Source organism: Blennius ocellaris, assembly GCF_963422515.1.
Source record: "Blennius ocellaris genome assembly, chromosome: 3".
Taxonomy (NCBI): domain Eukaryota; kingdom Metazoa; phylum Chordata; class Actinopteri; order Blenniiformes; family Blenniidae; genus Blennius; species Blennius ocellaris.
The window spans coordinates 31,024,078-31,051,645 of NC_137652.1; the positions used below are offsets into that span (position 1 = coordinate 31,024,078).

Consider the following 27,568-nt stretch of genomic DNA (forward strand, 5'->3'; position numbering starts at 1 on the left):
ATATTTACTGATTTGGATTTATCAGAAAGACAGATAACATTGATTCAGTGGAGTAGTAATAATGGGGGGGGGGGGGGGGGGGGGGGGGGGGGGCAAACTCATAAACACTGACCTTTAGTACAGTCGCCTGGAGGGGGCAGGAGAGACAGAGAGAGAGAATAAGGGAGGAGGGAGAGAGAAAATAAGGGAGGAGGGAGAGAGAGAATAAGGGAGGAGGGAGAGAGAGAATTAGGGAGGAGGGAGAGAGAGAATAAGGGAGAGAGAGAATTAGGGAGGAGGGAGAGAGAGAATTAGGGAGGAGGGAGAGAGAGAATAAGGGAGGAGGGAGAGAGAGAATAAGGGAGGAGGGAGAGAGAGAATAAGGGAGGAGGGAGAGAGAGAATAAGGGAGGAGGGAGAGAGAGAATTAGGGAGGAGGGAGAGAGAGAATTAGGGAGGAGGGAGAGAGAGAATAAGGGAGAGAGAGAATTAGGGAGGAGGGAGAGAGAGAATTAGGGAGGAGGGAGAGAGAGAATTAGGGAGGAGGGAGAGAGAGAATAAGGGAGGAGGGAGAGAGAGAATAAGGGAGGAGGGAGAGAGAGAATAAGGGAGGAGGGAGAGAGAGAATAAGGGAGGAGGGAGAGAGAGAATTAGGGAGGAGGGAGAGAGAGAATTAGGGAGGAGGGAGAGGGAGAATAAGGGAGAGAGAGAATTAGGGAGGAGGGAGAGAGAGAATAAGGGAGGAGGGAGAGAGAGAATTAGGGAGGAGGGAGAGAGAGAATAAGGGAGGAGGGAGAGAGAGAATAAGGGAGAGAGAGAATAAGGGAGGAGGGAGAGAGAGAATTAGGGAGGAGGGAGAGAGAGAATTAGGGAGGAGGGAGAGAGAGAATAAGGGAGAGAGAGAATTAGGGAGGAGGGAGAGAGAGAATTAGGGAGGAGGGAGAGAGAGAATAAGGGAGGAGGGAGAGAGAGAATAAGGGAGGAGGGAGAGAGAGAATAAGGGAGGAGGGAGAGAGAGAATAAGGGAGGAGGGAGAGAGAGAATTAGGGAGGAGGGAGAGAGAGAATAAGGGAGGAGGGAGAGAGAGAATTAGGGAGGAGGGAGAGAGAGAATTAGGGAGGAGGGAGAGAGAGAATAAGGGAGGAGGGAGAGAGAGAATTAGGGAGGAGGGAGAGAGAGAATTAGGGAGGAGGGAGAGAGAGAATAAGGGAGAGAGAGAATTAGGGAGGAGGGAGAGAGAGAATAAGGGAGGAGGGAGAGAGAGAATTAGGGAGGAGGGAGAGAGAGAATTAGGGAGGAGGGAGAGAGAGAATAAGGGAGGAGGGAGAGAGAGAATTAGGGAGGAGGGAGAGAGAGAATTAGGGAGGAGGGAGAGAGAGAATAAGGGAGGAGGGAGAGAGAGAATTAGGGAGGAGGGAGAGAGAGAATTAGGGAGGAGGGAGAGAGAGAATAAGGGAGAGAGAGAATAAGGGAGGAGGGAGAGAGAGAATAAGGGAGGAGGGAGAGAGAGAATAAGGGAGAGAGAGAATAAGGGAGGAGGGAGAGAGAGAATAAGGGAGAGAGAGAATTAGGGAGGAGGGAGAGAGAGAATAAGGGAGGAGGGAGAGAGAGAATTAGGGAGGAGGGAGAGAGAGAATAAGGGAGGAGGGAGAGAGAGAATAAGGGAGAGAGAGAATAAGGGAGGAGGGAGAGAGAGAATAAGGGAGGAGGGAGAGAGAGAATAAGGGAGGAGGGAGAGAGAGAATTAGGGAGGAGGGAGAGAGAGAATTAGGGAGGAGGGAGAGAGAGAATAAGGGAGGAGGGAGAGAGAGAATAAGGGAGGAGGGAGAGAGAGAATTAGGGAGGAGGGAGAGAGAGAATTAGGGAGGAGGGAGAGGGAGAATAAGGGAGAGAGAGAATTAGGGAGGAGGGAGAGAGAGAATAAGGGAGGAGGGAGAGAGAGAATTAGGGAGGAGGGAGAGAGAGAATAAGGGAGGAGGGAGAGAGAGAATAAGGGAGAGAGAGAATAAGGGAGGAGGGAGAGAGAGAATTAGGGAGGAGGGAGAGAGAGAATTAGGGAGGAGGGAGAGAGAGAATAAGGGAGAGAGAGAATTAGGGAGGAGGGAGAGAGAGAATTAGGGAGGAGGGAGAGAGAGAATAAGGGAGGAGGGAGAGAGAGAATAAGGGAGGAGGGAGAGAGAGAATAAGGGAGGAGGGAGAGAGAGAATAAGGGAGGAGGGAGAGAGAGAATTAGGGAGGAGGGAGAGAGAGAATAAGGGAGGAGGGAGAGAGAGAATTAGGGAGGAGGGAGAGAGAGAATTAGGGAGGAGGGAGAGAGAGAATAAGGGAGGAGGGAGAGAGAGAATTAGGGAGGAGGGAGAGAGAGAATTAGGGAGGAGGGAGAGAGAGAATAAGGGAGAGAGAGAATTAGGGAGGAGGGAGAGAGAGAATAAGGGAGGAGGGAGAGAGAGAATTAGGGAGGAGGGAGAGAGAGAATTAGGGAGGAGGGAGAGAGAGAATAAGGGAGGAGGGAGAGAGAGAATTAGGGAGGAGGGAGAGAGAGAATTAGGGAGGAGGGAGAGAGAGAATAAGGGAGGAGGGAGAGAGAGAATTAGGGAGGAGGGAGAGAGAGAATTAGGGAGGAGGGAGAGAGAGAATAAGGGAGAGAGAGAATAAGGGAGGAGGGAGAGAGAGAATAAGGGAGGAGGGAGAGAGAGAATAAGGGAGAGAGAGAATAAGGGAGGAGGGAGAGAGAGAATAAGGGAGAGAGAGAATTAGGGAGGAGGGAGAGAGAGAATAAGGGAGGAGGGAGAGAGAGAATTAGGGAGGAGGGAGAGAGAGAATAAGGGAGGAGGGAGAGAGAGAATAAGGGAGAGAGAGAATAAGGGAGGAGGGAGAGAGAGAATAAGGGAGGAGGGAGAGAGAGAATAAGGGAGGAGGGAGAGAGAGAATTAGGGAGGAGGGAGAGAGAGAATTAGGGAGGAGGGAGAGAGAGAATTAGGGAGGAGGGAGAGAGAGAATAAGGGAGGAGGGAGAGAGAGAATAAGGGAGGAGGGAGAGAGAGAATAAGGGAGAGAGAGAATAAGGGAGGAGGGAGAGAGAGAATAAGGGAGGAGGGAGAGAGAGAATAAGGGAGGAGGGAGAGAGAGAATTAGGGAGGAGGGAGAGAGAGAATAAGGGAGGAGGGAGAGAGAGAATAAGGGAGAGAGAGAATAAGGGAGGAGGGAGAGAGAGAATAAGGGAGAGAGAGAATAAGGGAGGAGGGAGAGAGAGAATAAGGGAGAGAGAGAATAAGGGAGGAGGGAGAGAGAGAATAAGGGAGGAGGGAGAGAGAGAATAAGGGAGAGAGAGAATAAGGGAGGAGGGAGAGAGAGAATAAGGGAGGAGGGAGAGAGAGAATAAGGGAGGAGGGAGAGAGAGAATAAGGGAGGAGGGAGAGAGAGAATTAGGGAGGAGGGAGAGAGAGAATTAGGGAGGAGGGAGAGAGAGAATTAGGGAGGAGGGAGAGAGAGAATTAGGGAGGAGGGAGAGAGAGAATTAGGGAGGAGGGAGAGAGAGAATAAGGGAGGAGGGAGAGAGAGAATTAGGGAGGAGGGAGAGAGAGAATTAGGGAGGAGGGAGAGAGAGAATAAGGGAGGAGGGAGAGAGAGAATAAGGGAGGAGGGAGAGAGAGAATTAGGGAGGAGGGAGAGAGAGAATTAGGGAGGAGGGAGAGAGAGAATAAGGGAGGAGGGAGAGAGAGAATTAGGGAGGAGGGAGAGAGAGAATTAGGGAGGAGGGAGAGAGAGAATTAGGGAGGAGGGAGAGAGAGAATTAGGGAGGAGGGAGAGAGAGAATAAGGGAGGAGGGAGAGAGAGAATTAGGGAGGAGGGAGAGAGAGAATTAGGGAGGAGGGAGAGAGAGAATAAGGGAGGAGGGAGAGAGAGAATAAGGGAGGAGGGAGAGAGAGAATTAGGGAGGAGGGAGAGAGAGAATTAGGGAGGAGGGAGAGAGAGAATTAGGGAGGAGGGAGAGAGACAGGATTGTGGAATGTAGGAGAAAAAGCACAATGTGTGTGAATGGATCAAAGAAAGAAAAGACAAGGAAAAAGACTAGAGAGAGAGAGAGAGAGAGAGGGAGGAGTGATTATTGAGCAAGCCTGAGCTCTTATTGGTCTATTGGTCCGCCTGTGTGTGTGTGTGTGTGTGTGTGTGTGTGTGTGTGTGTGTGTGTGTGTGTCTCCAGCAGTGGGCGGGGGATTAAGCCTGCATCACGTGGTCCCTTTAGCTTCTTTTCCACACAAACACACCCTCATTCGCTGAGGACAAACACACACACACATACATATCCTCTCTCACACACACACACTCACAGCTGTTGGTGGAGCAGTGTGAGCTCCGGGACTGTCAGGCTGCAGGACAGGAGGTTGTGGCCGTGGCAGCGTCTCCATGCAGCCCTGGACTGATCGCTGGACGGACTGCTGCTCATTACTCACCGTTGGCCGGCTCTCTCTTTCCCTATCCCGCTGTGTCTCGTCCTGTCGCCTCGCCGGCTCCCCGTGCGGCTGCTCGGCCGTGAGGAGCAGAGACATGTGTTTGGCCTCGGCGGCGCAGCAGCACTGCCGGCTCTCTGACGGTCACTGAGACCACGTCCAGGTTGGTGCAGCTCCACTGCTCTCTCTCCTCACATCCACTTCATCCTGCATTCCAGGGGCTTTTTACTGATTATGAAGGATTTTCTTCAAGCCTTTTTAGGACTCCTTCATGTCTTTGATCTCTGTGTTCCAACCAGGTGTATTACTGCAGTACGACTGGAAGGATTACAATCCCCCAAACTCATTTGTAGGTTTAGGGGAATTCCACATTATCACGGTTGCCTGGACACACGCACACACACACACGCACACACACACTGGCTGTTGTGTCCTGTGGTTAGAAATGTGGAGGCTGTTTGCAAGAGGAGACACAAGGGAGCATTTCCAAGTCACTCCGGCTAAAACAAACAAGTCATCATTCAGTGTAGGTTTTACAACAAAAACATGAAATTAAAATGGGTACATTTAAATAACAGTGCAATTAGATTTACTCTTTATGACTAATTACAGGTGCTAAATTCTTCTTTTACAGTAATCTTTTGCCCAAAAAGCCCCAGCTCCCAGTCAGAGTGGTTACAGTGTAAACATTGTAGGGAGCTTCCTCAGGACAGGGAGCTGCAGGAGCATCACATCACACACTCTCCTGGAGTTCCACTGCTCGACCTGCACACCAACTCCTGTGTGTGTGTGTGTGTGTGTGTGTGTGTGTGTGTGTGTGTGTGTGTGTGTGTGTGTGTGTGTGTGTGTGCGCAATAATAGGGTTTACAACTGCAGGTCACGGTGCGCTCGCTCTTCAACGTGTGTGTGGGTAAAATTAGCAGCGTACAGATTCTTTCCGGGTTTTGTTGCCGTCGGAGTTGTAACCCAACCTAAAAGGCAGTTTGTCTATTTTTAGCGGTGGCGGAAGCCTCCGGGCCAGTATGAGGTGTGTACCAGTGGAGGGGGGGGGGGGGGCTCCCACTAACAGAGTTTGGTTATCACGTCTGCAGCCGCGTGCTTTGTGTTTTATCTGAACTATTTCTACAGTGTTCGCATGCAGCAGGTCCCTCATGGACACATGCAGGATTGCACGTTGCTTTTATCTGAATCTGCAGCTCTGGATGTCCGACAGGCAGCGAGACACAGTGAGCCCCCAGACCTCCACCATCGCTCCTCTGGACTCCAGCCTATGGTCACTGGTCGTGATGAGAACAGACCTGAAGGTGTCTCACCACACACTGGCAGTGAAACACCAAGTGGCTCCAGATGCATTCATATGGCTGTTGATGGAGGCCCACAGGCTCAACATGTCTACTCCACACATAAACTGCCCCCGAGCTCAGAAAGGAATCAAACTGTGAACAAACTGATCGCCACTAAACCAGAGTGCAGCTTTAGTCCCACATTAACAACCTGCATGTCCTGAACATCAGAACATAAATGTAAGAGCTGAACCACCTGAAGACTTCTGCTCTTTTTAGTCTTCTTTTGTCACGATTTATAGTTTAAGATGCGAGTTGGCCTGTCAATCGCCTCAAGGTGAAGTCTCTCACAACTTGTTAGTTTATTGTGAAGTTTATTTGTTTACTTTTCAGGGACCATGTATAAAACACATTCATGGTAAAGAAGAGATGCTTTGTACTTGATTTAGTCGTGGCTCGTTTCCCTCTGCAGTCCCCGGCAGGAACACAACATTAGAATACACAATAAAGTTATTATACAACATCAGGACAAATATAGCCGACAGTAGCATTGGTAACAATATTAAAATCCATCACCTAGTTTCCTATAATTCATACAGAATACTAAAACTCTTAAGCAATACATTATACAGAAAACACAAGGAGCAGGAACACAATGTTCCAATTATAAATGTAACCCACTGTACAATTTGTAGCATTAGCAATGCAGTATTAACATTAGCAATAACCATTAAAATGTATCACCTGGTTTCCTAAAGTTCACACAAAATACTAAAATTCATTATACAGCAACGCAATGGACAATTACAATTTTAAAGATGTCATTATTGTGATGATTATTACCAGAACTTGCTGAATATTTAACATTTGTGACATTTGGGTGAACTCATGTCTGTGCCTGTGACATTTCTGTTTGGAGGAGCTCCATCTGTTGCATTCAGACTCACAGAATTTGAATCATATTTGGAGATTTGACTGCCATTGACACATTTTACAAGTTGGTTTGATTGTTTTGTTCTTCCAGTGTGGGCCTCTTTAAATCACTTTGACATAATAGTGTAGAAGTCATGTCATATTCCAGCAGAACACTGCAGGCTCCGTTCTACGTCAGGTTACATCACTGATCACACCCTCTGCCTTCAATTAAAGAGGATTTCTGGCTTTTATTAAGTTCCATAGGATAAGTCAGAGATCTGGGGGGAGCATCAGGGAGACAGTGAAAGATCTCTTAGATTATTAGATATAGCGGCAAAGTACAAGCAGTACTTATCTTCCTGAGTGTTTTCATGATAGCAGGTGAAGGTGCTTTCTTCAGAAATGTGTCTTCACACTTCACAGAACTTTAGTTCATCTTTAACTGTTAGGACTCTGTCAATTTACCTGTGTTTATTTCTTTAAAACCTTGTAACTAAACCTGGCTATAAAGCAGTAGTTTCTCATTCGTGATCAGCCACACATGTGCATTTCAAAAGGTTTTGTTATGAGTATTGTGGTTGTTCTCCGTTTTAAAAACATGAAAGTAGATCACCTGGTAGAAATTGTACTTGAGTATCAGTAAAATAACTTACCGTATTTTCTGCCCTATAAGGCGCACCGGACTATAAGGCGCACCTACATTAGTTGACATAATTTACAACTTTGTTCATATATAAGGCGCACCGCCCTATAAGGCGCATGGGATAGATCAGTGGTTGACAACTTACAACTACCAGTAATAATAATGATAATAAACTAAACTACGTGAAGTAAGCAACAAAAACACAACACAACACAATTATTACCGACACCACAAACCAAATAGAACCCCCAATAATTGCATTTAAAACACCACAAACAGCTGCAATGAATTATGGGAGTTTCTATCGGCTGCACTGAGGAGCTCAGGATGTCCCATCATGCCTTGCAGCGACAAATTTTGTGTTGTTGGAGGTTATTGTGGGTTGTTGTTGGGCTTGGTGTTGTGTTGATTGTGTTTATGTGTTTTTGTTCCCCAGTTTAGGGAGTCATTATTTCATCTAGTTTATTTTGGTTTGTTAGAATGTTGGTGTGCAACCATGAGTGATGAAGGTGTTGTGTGGAGTGTCGTCCTCTGAAGATCCGCGAAGTTAGAGTTGTCAAAATAAAAGCTTCTGGGTGTTCAGCTGGCAAATAGCAGTCTCAAGTAGTGCAATTCTTCCATATATAAGGCGCACCGGGTGATAAGGCGCACTGGCAGCTTTGGAGAAAATTTGAGGTATTTAGGTGCCTTATAGTGCGGAAAATACGGTATTATAACGAGATATACATGATGGATGAATTATTTAGGAATAAATTCATCTGACACGGAGACTCGGCAAGTCTACTGTTCAGGTCGACTGAATAAACATGTAGACGTGATATTTAACTCGTGCAAAGGGATCATCTAGAAATATCCTTCTGCAGTTCATGTCCCATGTAGGTGTGAAAAACATGAGATCACTATAAGTTGGTGGACCATCGTCTACGGTGGTTTTTGATGTTAAAAAAACAAACCGTTGCTCCCAGTCTGCAGGATTCTACAGGGGATGTAAATAGGAACGCCATCAGAGATAATCTGCTTTCTCTCTCACTGTTGCACCACGGTGGTCATGTGAAGAGTCACGACAGGAAAGAAATCCGCCGGGTGAAAAGATCGTCAGAGTGTCAGAGCGCCTCCTCCGCACGCCGAGCCGCGTCTCATCACACTAATCTCAACCATCTTTACAAGTGGCGTTTGACCCCAATGAGCAGCTTAGCAGCTGGGGTCAAAGCGGGTCAGCTCTCCGGCCCGGTTCGTCCGGCGCTGCGCCGGACGAACCGGGCCGGAGAGCTGACCCGCTTTGACCCCAGCTTCGTCCGGCGCTGTGCCGGAGGAGTCCCTCAATCCGCCTCTTGTCAGGTGAGCGCGCAGCAGCGGATCTCTGGTCTGAAAGTCCTTCCTGTTCGCTCCCATTCCTCTGCTGCTTAGGCCAACACGCCATCTGGTCGCCGTCCCATAAGCCCCGCCTCTTCCTAATACCACCGTCAGCTTAACCGAGCATCCTACACTGAACGTAGATCGTCTTTCCTGCCTCTTGCTGTGGCCTGAGGTGTAGAGTCGTGTCCTGGCGGAGGCGCCGTCCTGTGTTTGGCCCTGGCAGGACAACAAAGTGCTGAGGAGGTCACGTCAGTCCTTTCTGCGGCATTGGCTGCTTCCTCGTGACGGCTGCAGTGCTGCCAGGTGACCCGGTCAGTCCGGCCTGGATGTTGAACCCAACCTGCTCCTCCACGCCTCGCTGTCTGCTCGTCTTCACCCGCCTGGCGCCTGCTGTGTGAAACTAGCCCTTGTTTACCGTATTTTCCACCCTATAAGGCGCACCTACATACCTCAAATTTTCTTAAAAGCTACCAGTGCGCCTTATATATGGACAATTGTTCTACTCCAGGCTGCTATTTGACAGCTGAACAACTAGAAGCTTTTATTTTGACAACTCTGACTTTGCAACCGGATCTTCAGTGCGGACCAGACTCCGCACAACACCTTCATCACTCATGGTTGCACACCAACGTTCTAACAAACCAAAATAAACTAGATGAAATAATTCCTCCCTAAACTGGGGAACAAAAACACATAAACACAATCAACACAACACCAAGCCCAACAACAACCCACAATAACCTCCAACAACACAAAACATGAATTTGTCGCTGCAAGGCATGATGGGACATCATGCCTTGCAGCGACAAATTCAACCTGAGCTCCTCAGTGCAGCCGATAGAAACTCCCATAATTCATTGCAGCTGTTTGTGGTGTTTTAAATGCAATTATTGGGGTTCTATTTGGTTTGTGGTGTCGGTAATAATTGTGTTGTGTTGTGTTTTTGTTGCTTAGTTCATGTAGTTTAGTTTATTACCGGTAGTTGTAAGTTGTCAACCAGTAGTGAAGAAGGTTTTGTGTGTAGTGTCCTCCTAGCATAGGCTGCAGGTAGGACTATCAAAATAAAGTGCATGCACCTCTCTGGGTGTTAGAATCAGTGGAAAATGTAACCAAATGGCTTTGAGCTATAAAGGTTATGACCACTGGTCTGTTCCATGCGCCTTATAGGGCAGTGCGCCTTATATATGAATGGAGTTGTAAATTATGTCAATCAATGTAGGTGCGCCTTATAATCCGGTGTGCCTTATAGGGCAGAAAATACGGTACATGCAGCTTCAGTCTGGAGTTCTGACGGCGAGCCTGTTTGACTGATAAGAGATAAAACTCTTTTGTTTCTTTTTAGACCTCTTCGTTATATTCACGTTCTATTTTGAGTATCTGCTGGATTATTACGCGTAACGTAAATATTAGAGCTGGACCAAGTTGGTGCTGCATGAGGCCCAATCACCGTTTCTCTTTTCTTTTAGTTTTCCTTTACCAGTAAACCTCCGATTAATCAGTAAGCTGAACCCTGCAAACACTGAGAATAATTTAAAGCCTTTGTTTGGACTAAAGCCCTCCTCAGGACCCAACTGGACTTTTGGACTTTTTTTTATTATTTAACCACCTTTTTTTTGTTTTTCTGTATTTAATTTGATGTTTTTGTCTGAAAGGGCTTTTGTAAAACCTAATAAAAACTACCTATTAAAAGAGACCAGATTTGTTTTGCAGTTCAAGTTTATCTTGACACAGAACTATTGTCAGTGCTTTAGTTTGAATCTTGATAGATTCTCTTTTGTTCACTCTTAATTCTATGAGATCCTGTGAAATATTTTCATATTTTATTTATGACACATATTATTTCAAGTCTTTTTAAAAAAAAATTATTCATTTCTTATTCAAAAATACAGCATTTTAGAATATTTTACAAGATCAGATGTTTTTCCATTCGACGCTTATTTATCACAATTAAAATTTAAGACATATTTTAGGCTCGTATGTTATGAGTTTTGGGCAAGTCGGAATAATACATTTGCTTGTATTTCCTTTAAGATATTTAGTTTTTATAATGCAAGGTATATATTCTCTTCTGAACTGAGAGAAGCAAGTTGGGTTGTGGTTTTGGTGTTTGACTGGGAGAATCAGTCCACCACGTCACCGGGCCTGAGTCACGTGGTCATTAATGGATTAATGAAATAAATGAATGGATGGGCGATGAGGATGAGATATTTCTCACTTACACTTTAAATCATGCTTTTCCTCAAATGTTGCTCTGAAATGGAAAAGGCGTTTGGCTGCATGGAGGCTTTGTAGCTCTCAAGGTGTTTTTATTGCTTTAATTCATTGTTTTCGTTGCGTCAAGATTGAATCTGATGTTCTTGCCTGGTCTTGTGTCGCACTTCCGTCATGTTGTGTTGTGTTGGAATGAGCTAGTGAAATAAACTGGCTGGTCTCGTTTGGCTCTCAGATGACCTGCCGTCTCTTTGCTCCCTCAGGTGAGAGGCGGAGCGGCGACCAGGGAGGCAAAGCAGCGAGGGGAAAGCAGGCATGAGTGCGGACGGCCATCAGGGGGTGGTGACCACTCCTCCTCCGCCCAGCGGGGGCAGCAAGGAGCGCTACTTCGACCGGGTCGACGTCAGTGATCCGGAGTACATCCGGGCCCGGAACATGTCGCCGGACCTTCGGCAGGACTTCAACGTGCTGGAGCAGAAGAAACGCGTCACGCAGATTCTGCAGAGCCCCGTAAGTCCAGCCGAGGGAACAACCACTGGAACTCACACACTGAATCAGCACTGAAACACACAGCTGCCGAAAAAAACAAGACCAACAGGTTTCTTAGAGGGATCAAGAACAAACTAACGATTAGTTTATTGTTTGCGAGACAATAAGGAAAGAAATGCTCGTCACGCTACAGTTGAGGAATAAAGATGACACAAGCGGCAAACTGTGGCCTTCCTGTTTCCAGGATTCCTGCTCTGTTTGTCCTGATATCGTGACACAGAGCTCAGAATCACTGCAGTCAGCTCAAACCTTCATTAAGCCACCGGCCTCCACACCCACATCCAGGATCCCTGCTGAAGCTCCTCCAGCTGAGCTCCAGTGTTCATGTCAGGTCACATTTGATTGAAACAAACAGGCTGAGAGCACAGAGCAACTTCCAGCCAACACTAGTCACGTTGAGCTTTCTTTCCCCTGGAGCTTCACATTCTTCACAAATACTGCTGCAGTACCAGCCAAGTGCTAAAGGATGACCAAACAAGTCATTTATTCAAGAAATCCTGGGCCTGGAAAGGCAGATTTGTGGACATTGGATGTGTTTTGTGGGTTTACTTGTGGCTGCCAGGACAGTGTTGTGCAGGTGATTAGAACAAGAAATCCATGTTTTCAAGGAGAGAAACTACAGAGTTCAGGCATTTTGGTCTTGTGGACACAAACCAGTGAAAATATTATTTTAGGAATACTTTCATCTCCATTGTAAATGTTTCTGCATTACCTTTGAATTCTTTATTACATTTTCTACATAACAAAGTGATTAAAGACTATAGATGTTTGATGTTTTCAATGACTTTAACCCAACTCCTCCAGGACCTCAGCTCATCCTCATTGTTCTCTGTCTTTATTGTTAGTCTGCACTTTGAACAGTTGCAACACACTCAGATTTTACAACATGTTTCACTCAGCACTGTTTGCTGAAGGCCGACGCTCATTCTGTGTTTGCTATGGCAGGGGGTCTGTAAATGTGTGCAAACTGCCAATATTTGTAATTTCCATGTTGACAACATATCGCATAATTCAGCCATGAGCTCATTCTCAGTTTATAGCAGCAACAGCTTCACAATTCCAATGGCGTTTTTCCTTGCAGCAGCCACTCTGGAGCGAGACGCTGCTGCAGTCACTGACAGAAAAGCTGCATTATGTGGCCAAGATGTCCAAGATATTCCCTGGAAAACCATGCACTTTGCATTTTCTGTTCATGATGAAGGGTCGAAAATGTTCACATTCATCTATTTACCTTTTAGCTTCGTTCACATGATGATGTGTGTCAGTGTGCAGTTTACAGAAGTTTGTTGTTTGTGGTCAAGGCAGTGTCACAGATTTTAGAATCTGTCATCAAACACATTCAGTTTGAAAACCAGAAAACTTTCAAAGGAAAGATTAAGTCAAACACTTTATAAACGATGATTGTCATGAATACATCTTCTGTGTGTGTGTGTGTGTGTGTGTGTGTGTGTGTGTGTGTGTGTGTGTGTGTGTGTGTGTGTGTGTGTGTGTGTGTGTGTGTGTGTGTGTGTGTGTGTGTGTGTGTGTGTGTGTGTGTGTGTGTGTGTGTGTGTGTGTGTGTGTGTGTGTGTGTGTGTGTGTCTTGGCGTGCCGAGCTCGGTGCCAGATGTTTGAGAGGCCAGGGACTCTGTGCTGCTCCAGATGTTTGAGAGGGCAGGGGCTCTGTGCTGCTCCAGATGTTTGAGAGGGCAGGGACTCTGTGCTGCTCCAGATGTTTGAGAGGGCAGGGGCTCTGTGCTGCTCCAGATGTTTGAGAGGGCAGGGGCTCTGTGCTGCTCCAGATGTTGGAGAGGGCAGGGGCTCTGTGCTGCTCCAGATGTTGGAGAGGGCAGGGACTCTGTGCTGCTCCAGATGTTTGAGAGGGCAGGGGCTCTGTGCTGCTCCAGATGTTGGAGAGGGCAGGGGCTCTGTGCTGCTCCAGATGTTGGAGAGGGCAGGGGCTCTGTGCTGCTCCAGATGTTGGAGAGGCCAGGGGCTCTGTGCTGCTCCAGATGTTGGAGAGGCCAGGGGCTCTGTGCTGCTCCAGATGTTGGAGTGGCCAGGGGCTCTGTGCTGCTCCAGATGTTGGAGTGGCCAGGGGCTCTGTGCTGCTCCAGATGTTGGAGAGGGCAGGGGCTCTGTGCTGCTCCAGATGTTGGAGAGGGCAGGGGCTCTGCTGGGCTCGGAGCCAGAGGCAGTGTGAACATCTGGAGAAGGTTCAGAGCAGGGGGCAGCTGCAGAGTGAGGCGGGTCTGGGGCAGGCGGCGGTCCTGAGGGAGACTCACCAGGTGGAGTTGAAGCGCGGGATGTGTGCGGGACTTCCATTCATGTGAGTTCATGATTTCACAAGTGGGCGATCGTCGATGGACACCAGTGCAAAAACAAAAGACTCCATCAGAAACGGTCCAAGAGTTGGAGCTTGTTTTAAAACAAACAACATAATGAAGTTGAATATGAAGAGCATGAGCACCGCTACGGGAGCCCACGGGGACCAAGTTGTAACGCCATTGTTTCACAACTTGTCTTATTTCCTGGAAGTCTCAAGGGAAGTTTTCAGAACGGAATTCGATGTGGATGTAAAGAGTGACGTGAGGCTGGACCGAGAACAGAAACTCAGCAGTTCAACTTTCTTCCGGTCAGGTGTCATACATGTACATTAATACGCTACATAGCGACGTCCCCAAACCTGGAATCCAAGCAGGGACATTTCCACTGTGAGGCGAGCATTCACCATAAAGTATTGTAATATACCTAATCAAAGATGACATTTTATTCTTTTCTTTCTAATCTTGGGCCACTGAACGACTTTCATATCAAATTTCACCGATCAGTCATTTCTTGTTTTTGTCTTGGCGACACTTTCTTCTTCCCTCACAAAGCAGATTGTCTTTCATCGTGTGCTTTACTTCTGTTTAATACCTTTTAAATAAAATACCTTTAGCGCCGGCCGACTGAAGCTGCATTTAATTACCTGTAATAACAGTTGTTTTCTCCCGCCGTTGTTATTTCCAGCCACCCGACTGTGTTTCTCTGGCTGTGTTGTGGCCACGCTGTGTTGTGCGTGTTTTTCCGGCCTGGTGAGTCTGACTGTGAGTCAAACGTTTGGATTCCTGCCTGCTTTTTTTAATCCGTATTCAACAACAACAAATGTGCAACACCAGCTGAACGAGGCGTTGCCTTACTACTTCTTCTGCTCCAGTTTGTTTATAGCTTGTTTTTTTTCACTTCGACATGTCAACAGCTGAACACGTGTCTCTTTTCCTTCACTTGGACCGGCGGCTCCAGATTACATGTTGCCGTTGCTCAGATGGCAGGTTGTGTTTAGAGCCGGACCGATTTAGACGAGGCGGGACCCAATCCGCCCGTCTCATTCACGCAGCTGTTTGCTGCCCGAGACCGGAGCTCAACGCTGGAATATCGGGGCACTTTTACACCATCACACTTTTTCAAATTCGCAGTTTTAACAGGAAAATCACAGAATAGTATACAAGCCTAAACACGGGTGGCAAACGTGAGGGCGCTCGCTAAAACCACCAAGCAAAGAAAGCATAGATTTGTAAAATCCGTTTCTTCCACACAACAGGAAGCCATGCTGTCAGGATGCGTTCAGGAAAACCTGCATAATGAAGCTTTTTTCGGGGACGTTTCACTGTATTTCAGAAGATAACGTTCAAATCAACTTTTTGTTCAAATCATTCAAATTATCTCCAGTAAAAGTGTGAGTTTGTAGAAATGTAGACATTTTCATGATGTTTCCTTTGCGCCACAAAGAAAAACTTTAAATCTAAAGGTTAATATGGTGCCAATGTTTCCTCTTTGGCCCGGTCTTGATGAAATTGGGCTGAACTGGAACCATCCTGGAGGTCCGTCTGGACCAAAAGGTTTCACTGTGAGAAGTTGTTGGGCTCGTCGCTCTCGCCTGCCGCCGGCTGCCACTCGTCCCGTTGGAGAGAAGGTGGATGACGTTGGTGATTCTGCAGCAAAGCGTCTGAGAATTAGGATGTCGTGACTCGGCCGCCGGCGTGAAAGTCCGAAAGGTCAGAAGCCGTCAGACGCACGAGATTAAACTGGACGAAATTGAATTTGAGTGCGTTTCCACGTGTTGTTGCTATTTTCAGCATCTTGGCCTCCTTCCTCTGTTCTCGTCTCCCTCGCTGGCTCGCCTCCAGGTCAGCGTCCACCCTCATCTTTTAGCCGTGCTCGGGGCTAAATTCACTCACTCTCACTTCAGTGAACTTGTGGTTTCCCGAGGAACACACACACACACACAGAGAAAACACAAGAGGGTGATTTACATGGCTCGGCGGTTCTGTTGAGAACCCCCTCATGTGAGGCAAATGCCACGGCTGCTCTTTATTATGTTTTCCTTTTTTTCTTTTGGAACTCCTGAAGGTCTCGTTCGGAGGAACATTAGAGGCGGAACTCTCTTCGGAGACTCTTTCCCAAACCGCCAACGTTCCCCTCCGAGCGGTGTCGGGCCAGCTGTGTTTCCGTTTGGCATTTCACAACATCTGCTGGGAGTTAAACTTTGGTAGAAACCTGCCGCGGCGGCGCACATGCTGAAGAAGTGACGACTCTGAGCAGTTGGTGTCGTCACATTGGGCGGATCCTTGTGTCCAAACACACACTGATCATGTGGTGCTGGAGCTCCACCGATGCTGACCCTTATTGAGCATGTCTTGATCATTTCGCAGCATTCAAGTGGTGTTTCCAGTGTATCTCCAGATGTGGGGGGTCAGGGTGGTGCCCTGGGAGCTCAGATCCCCAGTCTGCTTTTCTAACCATTTGGGCCACCGATTCCCAACCACGGGGGGGGGGGGGGGGGGGCAAAGGCCTCTTGAGTTTAACGGCTATAACAATTTTTTATGTCTTGAAAATAGGCGAGTCGGCATTTAATGGCTTTATGTCACAAAAGTACTAGGTTTAAGTGTTCATGGTAGAAGTGTGGAATCCAATGAACTGGAGTGAAGCAATGAAGCTGTAGACTCCACAAGCTTGTATTCTTACTTCACCGCCTCCTAATTACTCGGGGGGTGGTTTATTTTCATGATTATCTGAGAGTTTAGATTGTGTGAGCAGAAGGGCCGAGCGTTTGTGGAGACACTGCAGCAGAGAAGTGATTTCACTCAGACTCGGAGGGATCATGTCTAGGAGAGGCGCTCCTCCACTTTGTGGCTCCCTGAAAGAGCAGCATTGTGCTGACATAACTGAGGAGCTTGTGTGTGGGATTACAGGCCTCACCTGTGCACCCGTCGGCCTCCTGTCGGCTTCTGTCGGCCGTTAACTCAGTGTCTGCAGCTCCTCATTCAGTCAGTTAAGATTAATGAGATTCATCACAGAGCCGTGAAATGCAGGTCACTCTGTTCCTGCAGGTGAGCCGTGATGCCGTGTAGTAGCAGTGAGAAGGTAATCCTAGCCCGTCTCCTGAGAACACAATGTTGACGGTTGGAAGGAAGCAGGACCCGACATGTGATACTGCCGAGGCCTGGCTAATGCTTTGTCCACCGCATTTTACTTGGAAATGTTGCGTCCAAGCTTCACGTGTTCTGGGTGGAACCCACATAACCATAACCTGGTTCTTTTTTTTTTTAAGGACTTGATGATCATCTCCTGCAGTGAGTCATAGAAAGCCATTATTCATTTCACATGAGCACATGAGGTAATGTCGAAGCCGCCAGGACTGACACAGATTTTCTTTGAGGCCACAAGCTGCAGGTGAAGTCATCAGTCCCAAATGCTTCTGGAAGTCTGATGACAATCTGTCTGTTTCAGTGAAGGAATGAAGAAAAGTGTCCATTGTTCCTTGGAAAATGTGACTCGGATGATAAAATATAAGCATCTGCCAATGTGAGTTTGTTCACCAAACTCCAACAGGTGAAATGGTAAGAGAGGAACCGTAGGTTATCTGCCTTGATGTTGATATTGTAAAGCAGAAGCTCATGACCCAGAGAGCAGGTTCCCCTCTTCACTCCCAGTGAAATGAGCTTAAACTAAATGAAGATAACACAATTCATCAAGTCGGGAAACATTAAACACCGTACCTCCAATCTCATGACTAAATTAGAAAAGGAGATATTTTATTCAATTTTCAGCAGTTTACTTTTAGTCAGCTGATTCAGAATCAGTTTTATTGCCAGAGGAATTTAAATTTGGTAGGAACTCTTAAATAATACAAATGAAAAAAAAAAATACAAACAGTAATTGGAGACTAATATATGTACAGGAGCTAAATCTGATATTGGATAACAGTGCAGTGGGTAGGTAGTGCAAATGGCATGAGGGAGTGAGTATCTCCAATAGAATGCAGTAGATGGTGGTTAGAAAGATAAACAATATGCTTGTAGGTACAGTCAGTGACCGTTGTTCTAGGACGTTCTACAGCAGCTGGATGACAGTGAGCAGTGATCATCAGTGACTGCTGGGGAAGAAACGCTGCTTATGGCAAGTCCTTCTGGTCGTACAGTGATGGAGGGGGGGGGGGTTTGAAGAGTGTGTGTCCAGGGTGGGCGGAGTCTGCAGTGATGCTACCTGCCTGTTTCCTGACCCTGGACCAGCACAACCTGGACGGGGGGAAGCGAGACACCGATGAGCTTTCCTACAGTCCTGCTTGTCCTTTAGTCTGTGTCTGTCATGATGGAGGTGCAGAACAGACTGGGTGATGGAGGTGCAGAACAGACTGGGTGATGGAGGTGCAGAACAGACTGGAGGATGGAGGTGCAGAACAGACTGGAGGATGGAGGTGCAGAACAGACTGGGTGATGGAGGTGCAGTACAGACTGGGGGATGGAGGTGCAGAACAGACTGGAGGATGGAGGTGCAGAACAGACTGGGTGATGGAGGTGCAGAACAGACTGGAGGATGGAGGTGCAGAACAGACTGGAGGATGGAGGTGCAGAACAGACTGGGTGATGGAGGTGCAGAACAGACTGGAGGATGGAGGTGCAGAACAGACTGGAGGATGGAGGTGCAGAACAGACTGGAGGATGGAGGTGCAGAACAGACTGGGTGATGGAGGTGCAGAACAGACTGGGTGATGGAGGTGCAGAACAGACTGGAGGATGGAGGTGCAGAACAGACTGGAGGATGGAGGTGCAGAACAGACTGGGTGATGGAGGTGCAGTACAGACTGGGTGATGGAGGTGCAGAACAGACTGGAGGATGGAGGTGCAGAACAGACTGGGTGATGGAGGTGCAGAACAGACTGGAGGATGGAGGTGCAGAACAGACTGGAGGATGGAGGTGCAGAACAGACTGGAGGATGGAGGTGCAGAACAGACTGGGTGATGGAGGTGCAGAACAGACTGGAGGATGGAGGTGCAGAACAGACTGGAGGATGGAGGTGCAGAACAGACTGGAGGATGGAGGTGCAGAATAGACTGGGTGATGGAGGTGCAGAACAGACTGGAGGATGGAGGTGCAGAACAGACTGGAGGATGGAGGTGCAGAACAGACTGGAGGATGGAGGTGCAGAACAGACTGGAGGATGGAGGTGCAGAACAGACTGGGTGATGGAGGTGCAGAACAGACTGGGTGATGGAGGTGCAGTACAGACTGGGTGATGGAGGTGCAGAACAGACTGGAGGATGGAGGTGCAGAACAGACTGGGTGATGGAGGTGCAGAACAGACTGGAGGATGGAGGTGCAGAACAGACTGGAGGATGGAGGTGCAGAACAGACTGGAGGATGGAGGTGCAGAACAGACTGGGTGATGGAGGTGCAGAACAGACTGGAGGATGGAGGTGCAGAACAGACTGGAGGATGGAGGTGCAGAACAGACTGGAGGATGGAGGTGCAGAATAGACTGGGTGATGGAGGTGCAGAACAGACTGGGTGATGGAGGTGCAGAACAGACTGGCTGATGGAGGTGCAGAACAGACTGGGTGATGGAGGTGCAGAACAGACTGGCTGATGGAGGTGCAGAACATGATGAGCAGCTCCTGGGGCAGGTTGAACTTGTGGAGCTGATGGAGGAAGTTCCTCCTCTGCTGTGTCGTCCCTCATCAAGTGCAGCCTTTTGTATTAATCAGGCCTTCTGAGGCTGTTTTGGGCTGTTTGACCCTTTTTTATTGGTTTTAGGGGCTTTTTGTTGTTGTTTTTCTCCACATACCAAACATACAGGCATTTTTAATTGGATCTAATCAGAGTTTGTTGAACGAGAGTTGTATTGTGAAAATCCACATTTGAAAGCTGATGTAATATTATTATGGCATCTCACCTGACGGCAGCGTTTAGTGAACTGAATCTTTGTGACACACTTTAGCAGATCACTTCATGAACAAGTGTGGGATCTTTAAATGTTTTGTTTGTCAGGAAGGTAATCTGGTGAGCAAATATGATAGAAGTAAGACAAAAGGTTTCCAGAGAAATGTGTGAAAGCTTCAAGAAGCCTAAAAAGGCTCCAGATCGCAGTCCTGAAACACTCATGCAGCTTGGAAAGAGACCGTTTCAGAGATTTCAAACACTTTGCATGGGTTTTCCTCAAATACCCATAATTCCCATAATATGGTAATTCCTCCAATGGGCCATAATTGAATTCCTCTGAAATCTTCATTCCTCTGATTCTCCATCCAACCTGCAACTCGACGCTCTGAAGTCCTGGGCTGTCCGGGAACAGTCACGGAAACACTTCCTCTTTTCTCTGATTGGCTCCTCATCACACAGACCCCATTAGTCTGACATGACAGAGGCTTGTTGTTGTTCTCCTCACAGATGAATGAGCTGTTTCTGTTGAAATGAAAGGACCGTCACACCACAGCAGCTAAAATAACACATTTAGCATGTGATTTTTTTTTTTTTTTCCAACTGCTTGGCTTTACAGAAACATTGATGATCCACTTTACGTCGCTGCATTAGATGATGGAATCAAATCCCCGCCGTCATAATCTTCTTGGGAAAGCACACACAGAAACATACAGCACACGTCTGCTGTTGTTCTCTTGTTTTTCTTCCTCCTCCGCCGATCATCTTCTGCTGCCTGTTAGCTTTTGTGAATTTCAGCTCAAAACAAATGAGATTAAGTTGAGTTTTCAGCCTCTTTGTTTTGTTTTCTCTGTGGTGTAACTTCACCATTGTGACCTGCGCCCCGGTGATGTTTTCAGTCTGAGCAGCTGTTTTTAGACTGGAGGATGGAGGTGATGGTGCAGCTGCTCCGAACTCCCATATTTCCCTCTGTGGATCAAAACACACTCCAGTTTCCAGAAACAAAACCTGGTCTGTTAACGTGTTTGTTGATACGCTGCATTAGATGGACTTGTCAGGGTGGCGTGATGGGATTCCCCTCCCTGTGGAGAGAGTGGGGCGAGCTGACACCCGTGCACTCCGGCTCCAGGAAGCTGCGCCTGCAGCCCTGTCAACTGATTAACAGCAAGTTAACACAAAAGGAGCCCCGACTCTTCCTCCGTCAGACGTCCGTTGCCACAGAAAACTGGCCACCACAGACGGAGGAATGTCCGGCTCAGAAGCAGCAGTGGTTCTGGCCTGTGTGCTTCCCGGCAAAACAAACCCCCCGCATGGCCGTAAAACCAGAGACCCTGCGACAACACTGTGGCCCTGTCTCATGGCATGACCTTTTATTGGATGATGGATGAATGGATTCTGTATTGCTCTCTGGAGAGAGTCAAAGTGTCAGCATTCAATATTTATTAATAATTAATCCACCGCAAAGCTGAAATACCAGAAGTATGACCAGTCCAACAAATAAGGAAGCAGGAAGTTGTGCAAAATGTAATGTTTTGACTATGGTTATAGAAATCTGTGAATGAAAACTCGTACAATTACTTAAACGATACCATAATAATGTAGAATTAACAACAACTAAAGTACAAAGTAGACGAGATGCTGATGAATCCAGACTGGCAGGATGGGGAAGAAGTCACTGGCCAAGCTGCTTTTTAATTCACTATCAACTCTGATCATCACATATGAATGAATGAATGAATATTTTTATGTAAGTGCACACCGGCGCCCAGCCCACGTGGGTTTATATGACTATACACATAAACAGGAAGATGACAGTCATGGTATATGTTCAGTATAACATAAACATTTCATCAGAATCAAGAGTCTGGATACAAAGCTTTCAGTCTCATTGTTCATGCTTTTTCCACATATCTTGCTAAGCAAAAAATGTCATTTCAAAATAACCAACTCATTATCATCATCTGTCATTATCCAGTGGACAATAGAACATGAAATAAAATTCATCCTCCACCATACATCACAGACATCGTGTAGGCTGCTCTCTGTAATGACCCACTTCCACCTCTAGGGGCAGCACCCGCTCTGAGCTGAGCACAAAAACCATCCACGCGAGAACCAGATAGACCCATTTCATCTCCTGGGGCTATATAAACACATCTATGGCCGTACAAGTTCCAGAAAGATCAAATAAGAGTTCACTGCCATGTTGTTCACCCACACTGGAGGTCAGAACTGGAAACAAAACACCAGCAGGTGGCGCTGTAACACATTGAACACTAATCTGATCGTGTTAATGGAATGACCACGTTGATATAGACTGATTAACCACATTCAACGATGCATGTTTTAATACAGGTTGGAAAGACTAAATTAACTCCAACATGTTATTAAAACCCCCATAGATAGATTTAGTAATCTGACATGTTTGTGGGGATTTTAGAGAATGTTGAATATTGGGTAGGAAGGTTTGTTATTTTTGACATGAAATTAAACTTATTTGTTTAATGAAAGATGTCAGTAGTATAAGATCAATAATCAAAATGTCAGTCGACACCCCGGACAGGGTGTAAGGTCTATCTCAATCATCTAATCTTACATTAAGCTAAAACACTGTATCTTATATGGACTTGTATTATGAATATGAATCATCTTTGCGTCTCCTGGGAAACCTGCAGCAGGCTCAGGGAGAACATCACCGCATAACAACAGAAAAGCTTCATCCCCAAAAGGAACACAGAGTTTCCAGCCAGGTGGTGAGTGCGACTAAAGCAACACAACACGCTGTTAACAATGGATGCAGTAAATCAGAGTTTTTTTAATCAATTATAGTGGTGAGGGAAGCAAGCTTAAAACAAAATAATCGTCTGTAAAAGTCTGTACGTTTATTCCCAAGGGGAGCAATAGAAATACATAAAGTAGACCTGAAAACATCTGGAAACAAATATCAGGTCAAAAAAATTCAATTCAAAAGCTCCAAAGGATTTACAAATTGTTGTGTTATGACAGAACCGACTATTTTATGACCCACTGTTATTTTAACCAATGACTTTACGATCGATATAAAAGTTTACCAGATATTATAACGTTGTTATCTGATAAAAATTGAGTCAACATGTGGCTGACACAAAGAAATCACTGTAAGATTACGCAAAAAGTACAAGGAAGTTATGTTGACGTGGACTCAAACTGCTGAATCGTCAAAAAACCCCACTGTGGAACCAAAGCTGGGCGACGACCACTGAGGTTTGAAGTTGTGCAGGGATTTTAACTGTGTTTCTGCTCGGCTGCATTCCTGCTGTGAGCATCTTGAGAAGCCTCTGTGCCGCTCGCAGCTTTCACCACACTGGCAGGAGAGAAAGGTCGACAGGGAACTAATAGGGATTATTAGACGAGGGGGAGAACCCTCGTCTGCCGTTTCCCACTGCGGCCGGACCTGGATGTTTATCTGTGTGCGAGTATTTGACGTCTGCATTGAAACGCCACATTCAGACCAAAACGTGTCCAGTTTCCTGTTGAAACCTGCTGAATTCAGCCAAGAGAGAGAGAGGATGGGATGTCTGTGTGTTTCTGAGTCTGCGCTGCGTGTGAGGGTGGCGGCGAGGATTAGCTGCTCACGCTCTCAGCCTCAAACGCCGGACCAATCCCAGCACTGCTTGTTGTGTGGCCGGCCAATCGAGACGCAGCTTCCTGGCCGTGAGATTGACACCCAGGCTGGATGTCTGTAATCTGTGATTAACACATCTCCCTCCATCTCCATGTCTTCTCTCTCTCATGCCGTCACCACCAATCCCCTCATTTCTCTTTCGTTCTGCTGCCAAGTCTCCATGTTGTTTTGTTTTGTTTTCTCTTGGGTCAAAATAGCAGGCTGTTGTCACTATACAAGTTGAAGAATTGTGTATTTGTTGAGTGAGGCTGCTCTGGTTTGCTCCCAAAGTCCATGGACACGCGTTTGATATTGATCGATGTCTCTGAATGTCTGTAGCTGTGAAGTAAAGTGTCAGATCGTCCGTCTCTCTGTGTTTGTCCTGTCATGGACTGTTTACCTGCTTCCACAGCTCCAGCACCGTCCAGCCTCAGGTGCATGAAGCCGTACAGAAGATGGATTACAATTTACACTCTTGTGAACATTAATGAAAAACAAAAAAAGAAAGAATGTTATCATGTCGCCATTTACTGTTTCTCTTGTCACTTCCTACCCAAAGTCTCACCTGCATGTTGACGAAATGTAGATTACTTTAAGCTTTTTGTCGCATCCTGTTGAGTTCTGAAGCCAAAACAAACCTGCTTTGGTTTTATTGGTACTGTGAAACCACACTCTGCCCCGAAAGTCCATTGAAAAGAGCTTAAATAACATAACCCTCACTTTTGCTTTACACTTTACATTTCCTGAGATATTCAGTGTGATATTTTGTCTGGTCTTCTGACGGGTCTTTTCTCTCCCAGGCTTTCAAGGAGGAGTTGGAGAGCCTGATCCAGGAGCAGCAGCGGAAGGGGAACAACCCCACGGGACTGCTGGCCCTCAGGCAGATTGCCGACTTCTTCATGGCCAGCTCGGTGGCTGGCTTCAACACGTCCCCCCTCAGTGAGTACTTGCTGTGCTGTGGCCCGTTGCCCCGGGCAACCAGACTCTAACCTTCAGCGGGGAGCCGCCGCCCTGGCGCGGGGCGCCACCACTTTGAACCACGCTGAAGAACAAAAGCGTGGCATCAGTATTCACAGACACGGGATCGATACCCTAACATGAGCTTCGTGCGCTGGAGGGCATAAATACTGTGAGACGACCCAACCCCAGACTCCGGAAGAGCCGTGCATACTTCACCGGGGTTCTGGTCCTCTGTGAGCTTGTCCATATGTGAAGTCTGCTTCCAATTACGGCGCTGGAATGCACAACTCACGCCGAATTACATGTCAGAGATGATCCAGAAGTTTAACCTAACCCAACGGATACGTCCGTGGAAGCATTAGACCAGTGGTTCCCAACCTTTTTTGACCAGTGTACCCCTTGAGCTGGTTTCCATGTGAAAAGTACCCCCTCTCTCGTGTGTGATTATTCGCCTTAATGTGTACTTATATTTAACCCTTTGTCTTTCTATCTATCCAACTGCTCATTTAAATAAAACAATGATTGTGAGTGTAAAAACCTTTTAATGAGACACTTGCGCTTGCTTGTCTTTCATAAGTCTTTCATAATTCCTTTTTTCACTGGGCTCCCCTGTGCCTGCGTCCGAGGCGACGGTAGCAGTAGCGGTAGCTGGACGTTAACTCCTGCCTAGCCATGCATCCATGTTTACAGTCGGTATGCAGCTAGAGTTAGCTAGCTTCACGAATCGTGCGTGCCCGCAGCAAGAACGTGAACCTTTTTTTTTTTTTTTTAAAGCGCGCCACTTTATAGTCTTTTCATATTATGTGCATTGTAGTATTACAATCACTGTGGACGAACTGCTACTCATGGAAAATAAACGTATGGCCTTACTAAAATTCATGATATAATACAATATAATATAGTATATATATTTTTTTGTGTGTGTGGATACTGTAGGCTAATTTATAATCTTTCTGCGTACCCCCTGCAATACCCTCGCGTACCCCTAGGGGTCCGCGTACCCCCGGTTGGGAATCACTGCATTAGAAGACGGGAGGGGTGTTTCTTCCTCTCACTGTGTCATTTTAGGTTCAGGTGCATCAAATCACCATTATGTAAACGTCCAGATGTTGGGTACAGATGTGCAGTTTTCATGTTTACCACCTGATCTACTCGGAACCTTTTTTTTTTTTTTTCAAACGCACATTCTCTTCCTTGTCTGATCACGTAGGTCTGGGGATGGCGACTCCCATCAACGACATGTACGGCGTGGAGTCGTCCACGCTGGTGAAAGGAGAGAAGCTGACTCGCTGTAAACTGGCCAGCCTCTACAGACTGGTGGACCTCTTCAGATGGGCACACCTCGCCAACTCCTACATCTCAGTAAGAGGCCTCCAGGGGGCGTCTGACTTGTTTTAGTCCCGGGAGCGTAATGACATCTGTCTGCCTGATTTTAGATGCCTCGGTGTTAACGGAACTATGAAAACATTCTTTCACCATAGGATACTTAAAACATTGTGCAGCTTCTGATGTGTCCTTGGCAAAATGCCACAAAACTTGAAAAAAACAAGTTGTCTGCGTGTTTTTCTACAAATTCAGCACCAAAGGAATACTGTGATACTAATAGTACTTCACAGCATAGTACGCGTTGACTCTAACATCACAGGTCTGAATCAGTCGTGACTCTCTCTGCTGGTTCTGTCTGGTGAGGATCATTCAAACTGTCATCCTTAAACACAGGGATCTTTTTTTACATCGGAAAAATGATCTGGCTTCACTTTTGAGTTAATTCTGAAACTGGAAAAGAAAGAAAACCCTCTACATCCTACATGAATCTGTGGAAACAATTGTATGCTCCCGATCTGACATGAGCATTAACTCTACATGCTGAACAGAATCAAGCAGATTAACTGTATTGTGTGTATCAATAACATCAATGCACACTAATTGACCTTTTCTTCTCCAAGGGCCGAGTCAGCAAAGAGCAGGACCACATCCTCATCATCCCCAGAGGCCTGTCGTTTGCCGAGGCGTCCGCATCAAACCTGGTAGGAAACCTGATCGAATGTCGTCTGTGCAAACTGAGTTATATAATCCCACCTGATCATTTCAGTTACTGCAACAAGCAAACCATACATGTGAGGTTTCGCTTTCAGAACCAATGCTCCCCACTCTGCTGCATGAACCTTTCATCTCTTTAATACTGTGAAGGAAGACAAAGGAGAGGAGCGTGAGTTGCTCCCTCTCTGTGTTCATCACGTTGGGTTGACCTCAGGCTGCCGTCGCTGCTTCGGTTTGTTTGTCTCTGGTTTGAGCTCAGAGAGGTGGCATGTCACATTAGTGGGTTGCTCCATGTCGATAAATGTGCAGTGTTGTGGAGAGGAGCCTTCCGGCAGCCCTGTTTCCTCTCTGCAACCCAACAACCTTTAATTCAGCTCCCGATTGTCTGGTTTGATTCTATCTGGTGGAGCCGCGTCTCTTTCTGCTTATTCCTGTTCAGCAGGCGCTCAACAGTGAACATAAAAACTATTGTAGAGCCTCTGCAGGTGTGAGAAAACAGCTGGATGGGAGCATCTGCACTGCTGAGGCAGTTGTTCCTGTGTGACCTTTGACCTTTGAGTGAGCCGATTCTCAGCTGAAGTTCAGCTCCACCTCGTGATCTGGTTTCGATTGGCAATAGAATAGAGAGTAAAGCTTGTTAGGCCCCGTTTCCACCGCACAAAAAGTGCAGGATAGACCGGTATGGACCGGTATGGTCCGGTACGGTCCGGTACAGACCGGTACGGTCCGGTCCGGTACAGTCCGGTACCGTCCGGTTCAGGTTTCCACTGCAGGAATTTGTGAGTTTCCAGAGACAACCACTCCAAAGGTGGTCCCCCCCCATCAGGGTACCAGGACCATGGAACAGGTCTGAGTTTGAGGAGCTGTCAGTGATTTACTACACCCTCAATGTTTTAATGTGTCTGTCTGCTGATTGGTCAGTGCTTTACTACACCCTCAATATGTTAATATGTCTGTCTGCTGATTGGTCAGTGATTTACGACACCCTCAATGTTTTAATGTGTCTGTCTGCTGATTGGTCAGTGCTTTACTACACCCTCAATATGTTAATATGTCTGTCTGCTGATTGGTCAGTGATTTACTACACCCTCAATATGTTAATATGTGTGTCTGCTGATTGGTCAGTGATTTACTACACCCTCAATACTTTAATGTGTCGCTGGATGAATCCTCTGTTGTCAGAGTGCTCAGCTTTACTCTGGTGGTTTTTCTTTTCTTTTCTTTGCTGCTCATCTTTCATGTTGGTGGTGAAAGAGAGGACATGGGGGGGGGGGGGGGGGGGGCTCTGGAGCAGAAGGATGTAAACAACAACAACAGAGGATTCATCAGGTCCAGATCTTCCTCCAGGCTGAGACGACTGTT

The 27,568-nt window shown here is 46.8% G+C and overlaps 1 protein-coding gene across 6 annotated transcripts in view; it reads left to right on the forward strand.

The window, feature by feature from the left end:
- The window catches only part of add3a (adducin 3 (gamma) a), a 108,282-nt gene that overhangs the window by 42,375 nt on the left and 38,339 nt on the right, over positions 1-27,568 (forward strand). For 5 of the 6 annotated variants that reach the window (XR_013937231.1, XM_080521024.1, XM_080521027.1 and 2 more), the window contains exons 1-5: positions 4,248-4,591; positions 11,100-11,346; positions 24,007-24,145; positions 25,377-25,528; positions 26,113-26,193. Coding sequence is in view for 5 of the 6 variants with exons in the window: in XM_080521024.1 (XP_080377150.1) it covers positions 11,152-11,346; positions 24,007-24,145; positions 25,377-25,528; positions 26,113-26,193 (567 nt within the window). In the remaining variant the exon portion in view is untranslated. Of the gene's footprint in view, positions 1-4,247; positions 4,592-11,099; positions 11,347-24,006; positions 24,146-25,376; positions 25,529-26,112; positions 26,194-27,568 lie in introns of those variants that run through there. The other variant, XM_080521025.1, reaches the window with a different exon arrangement.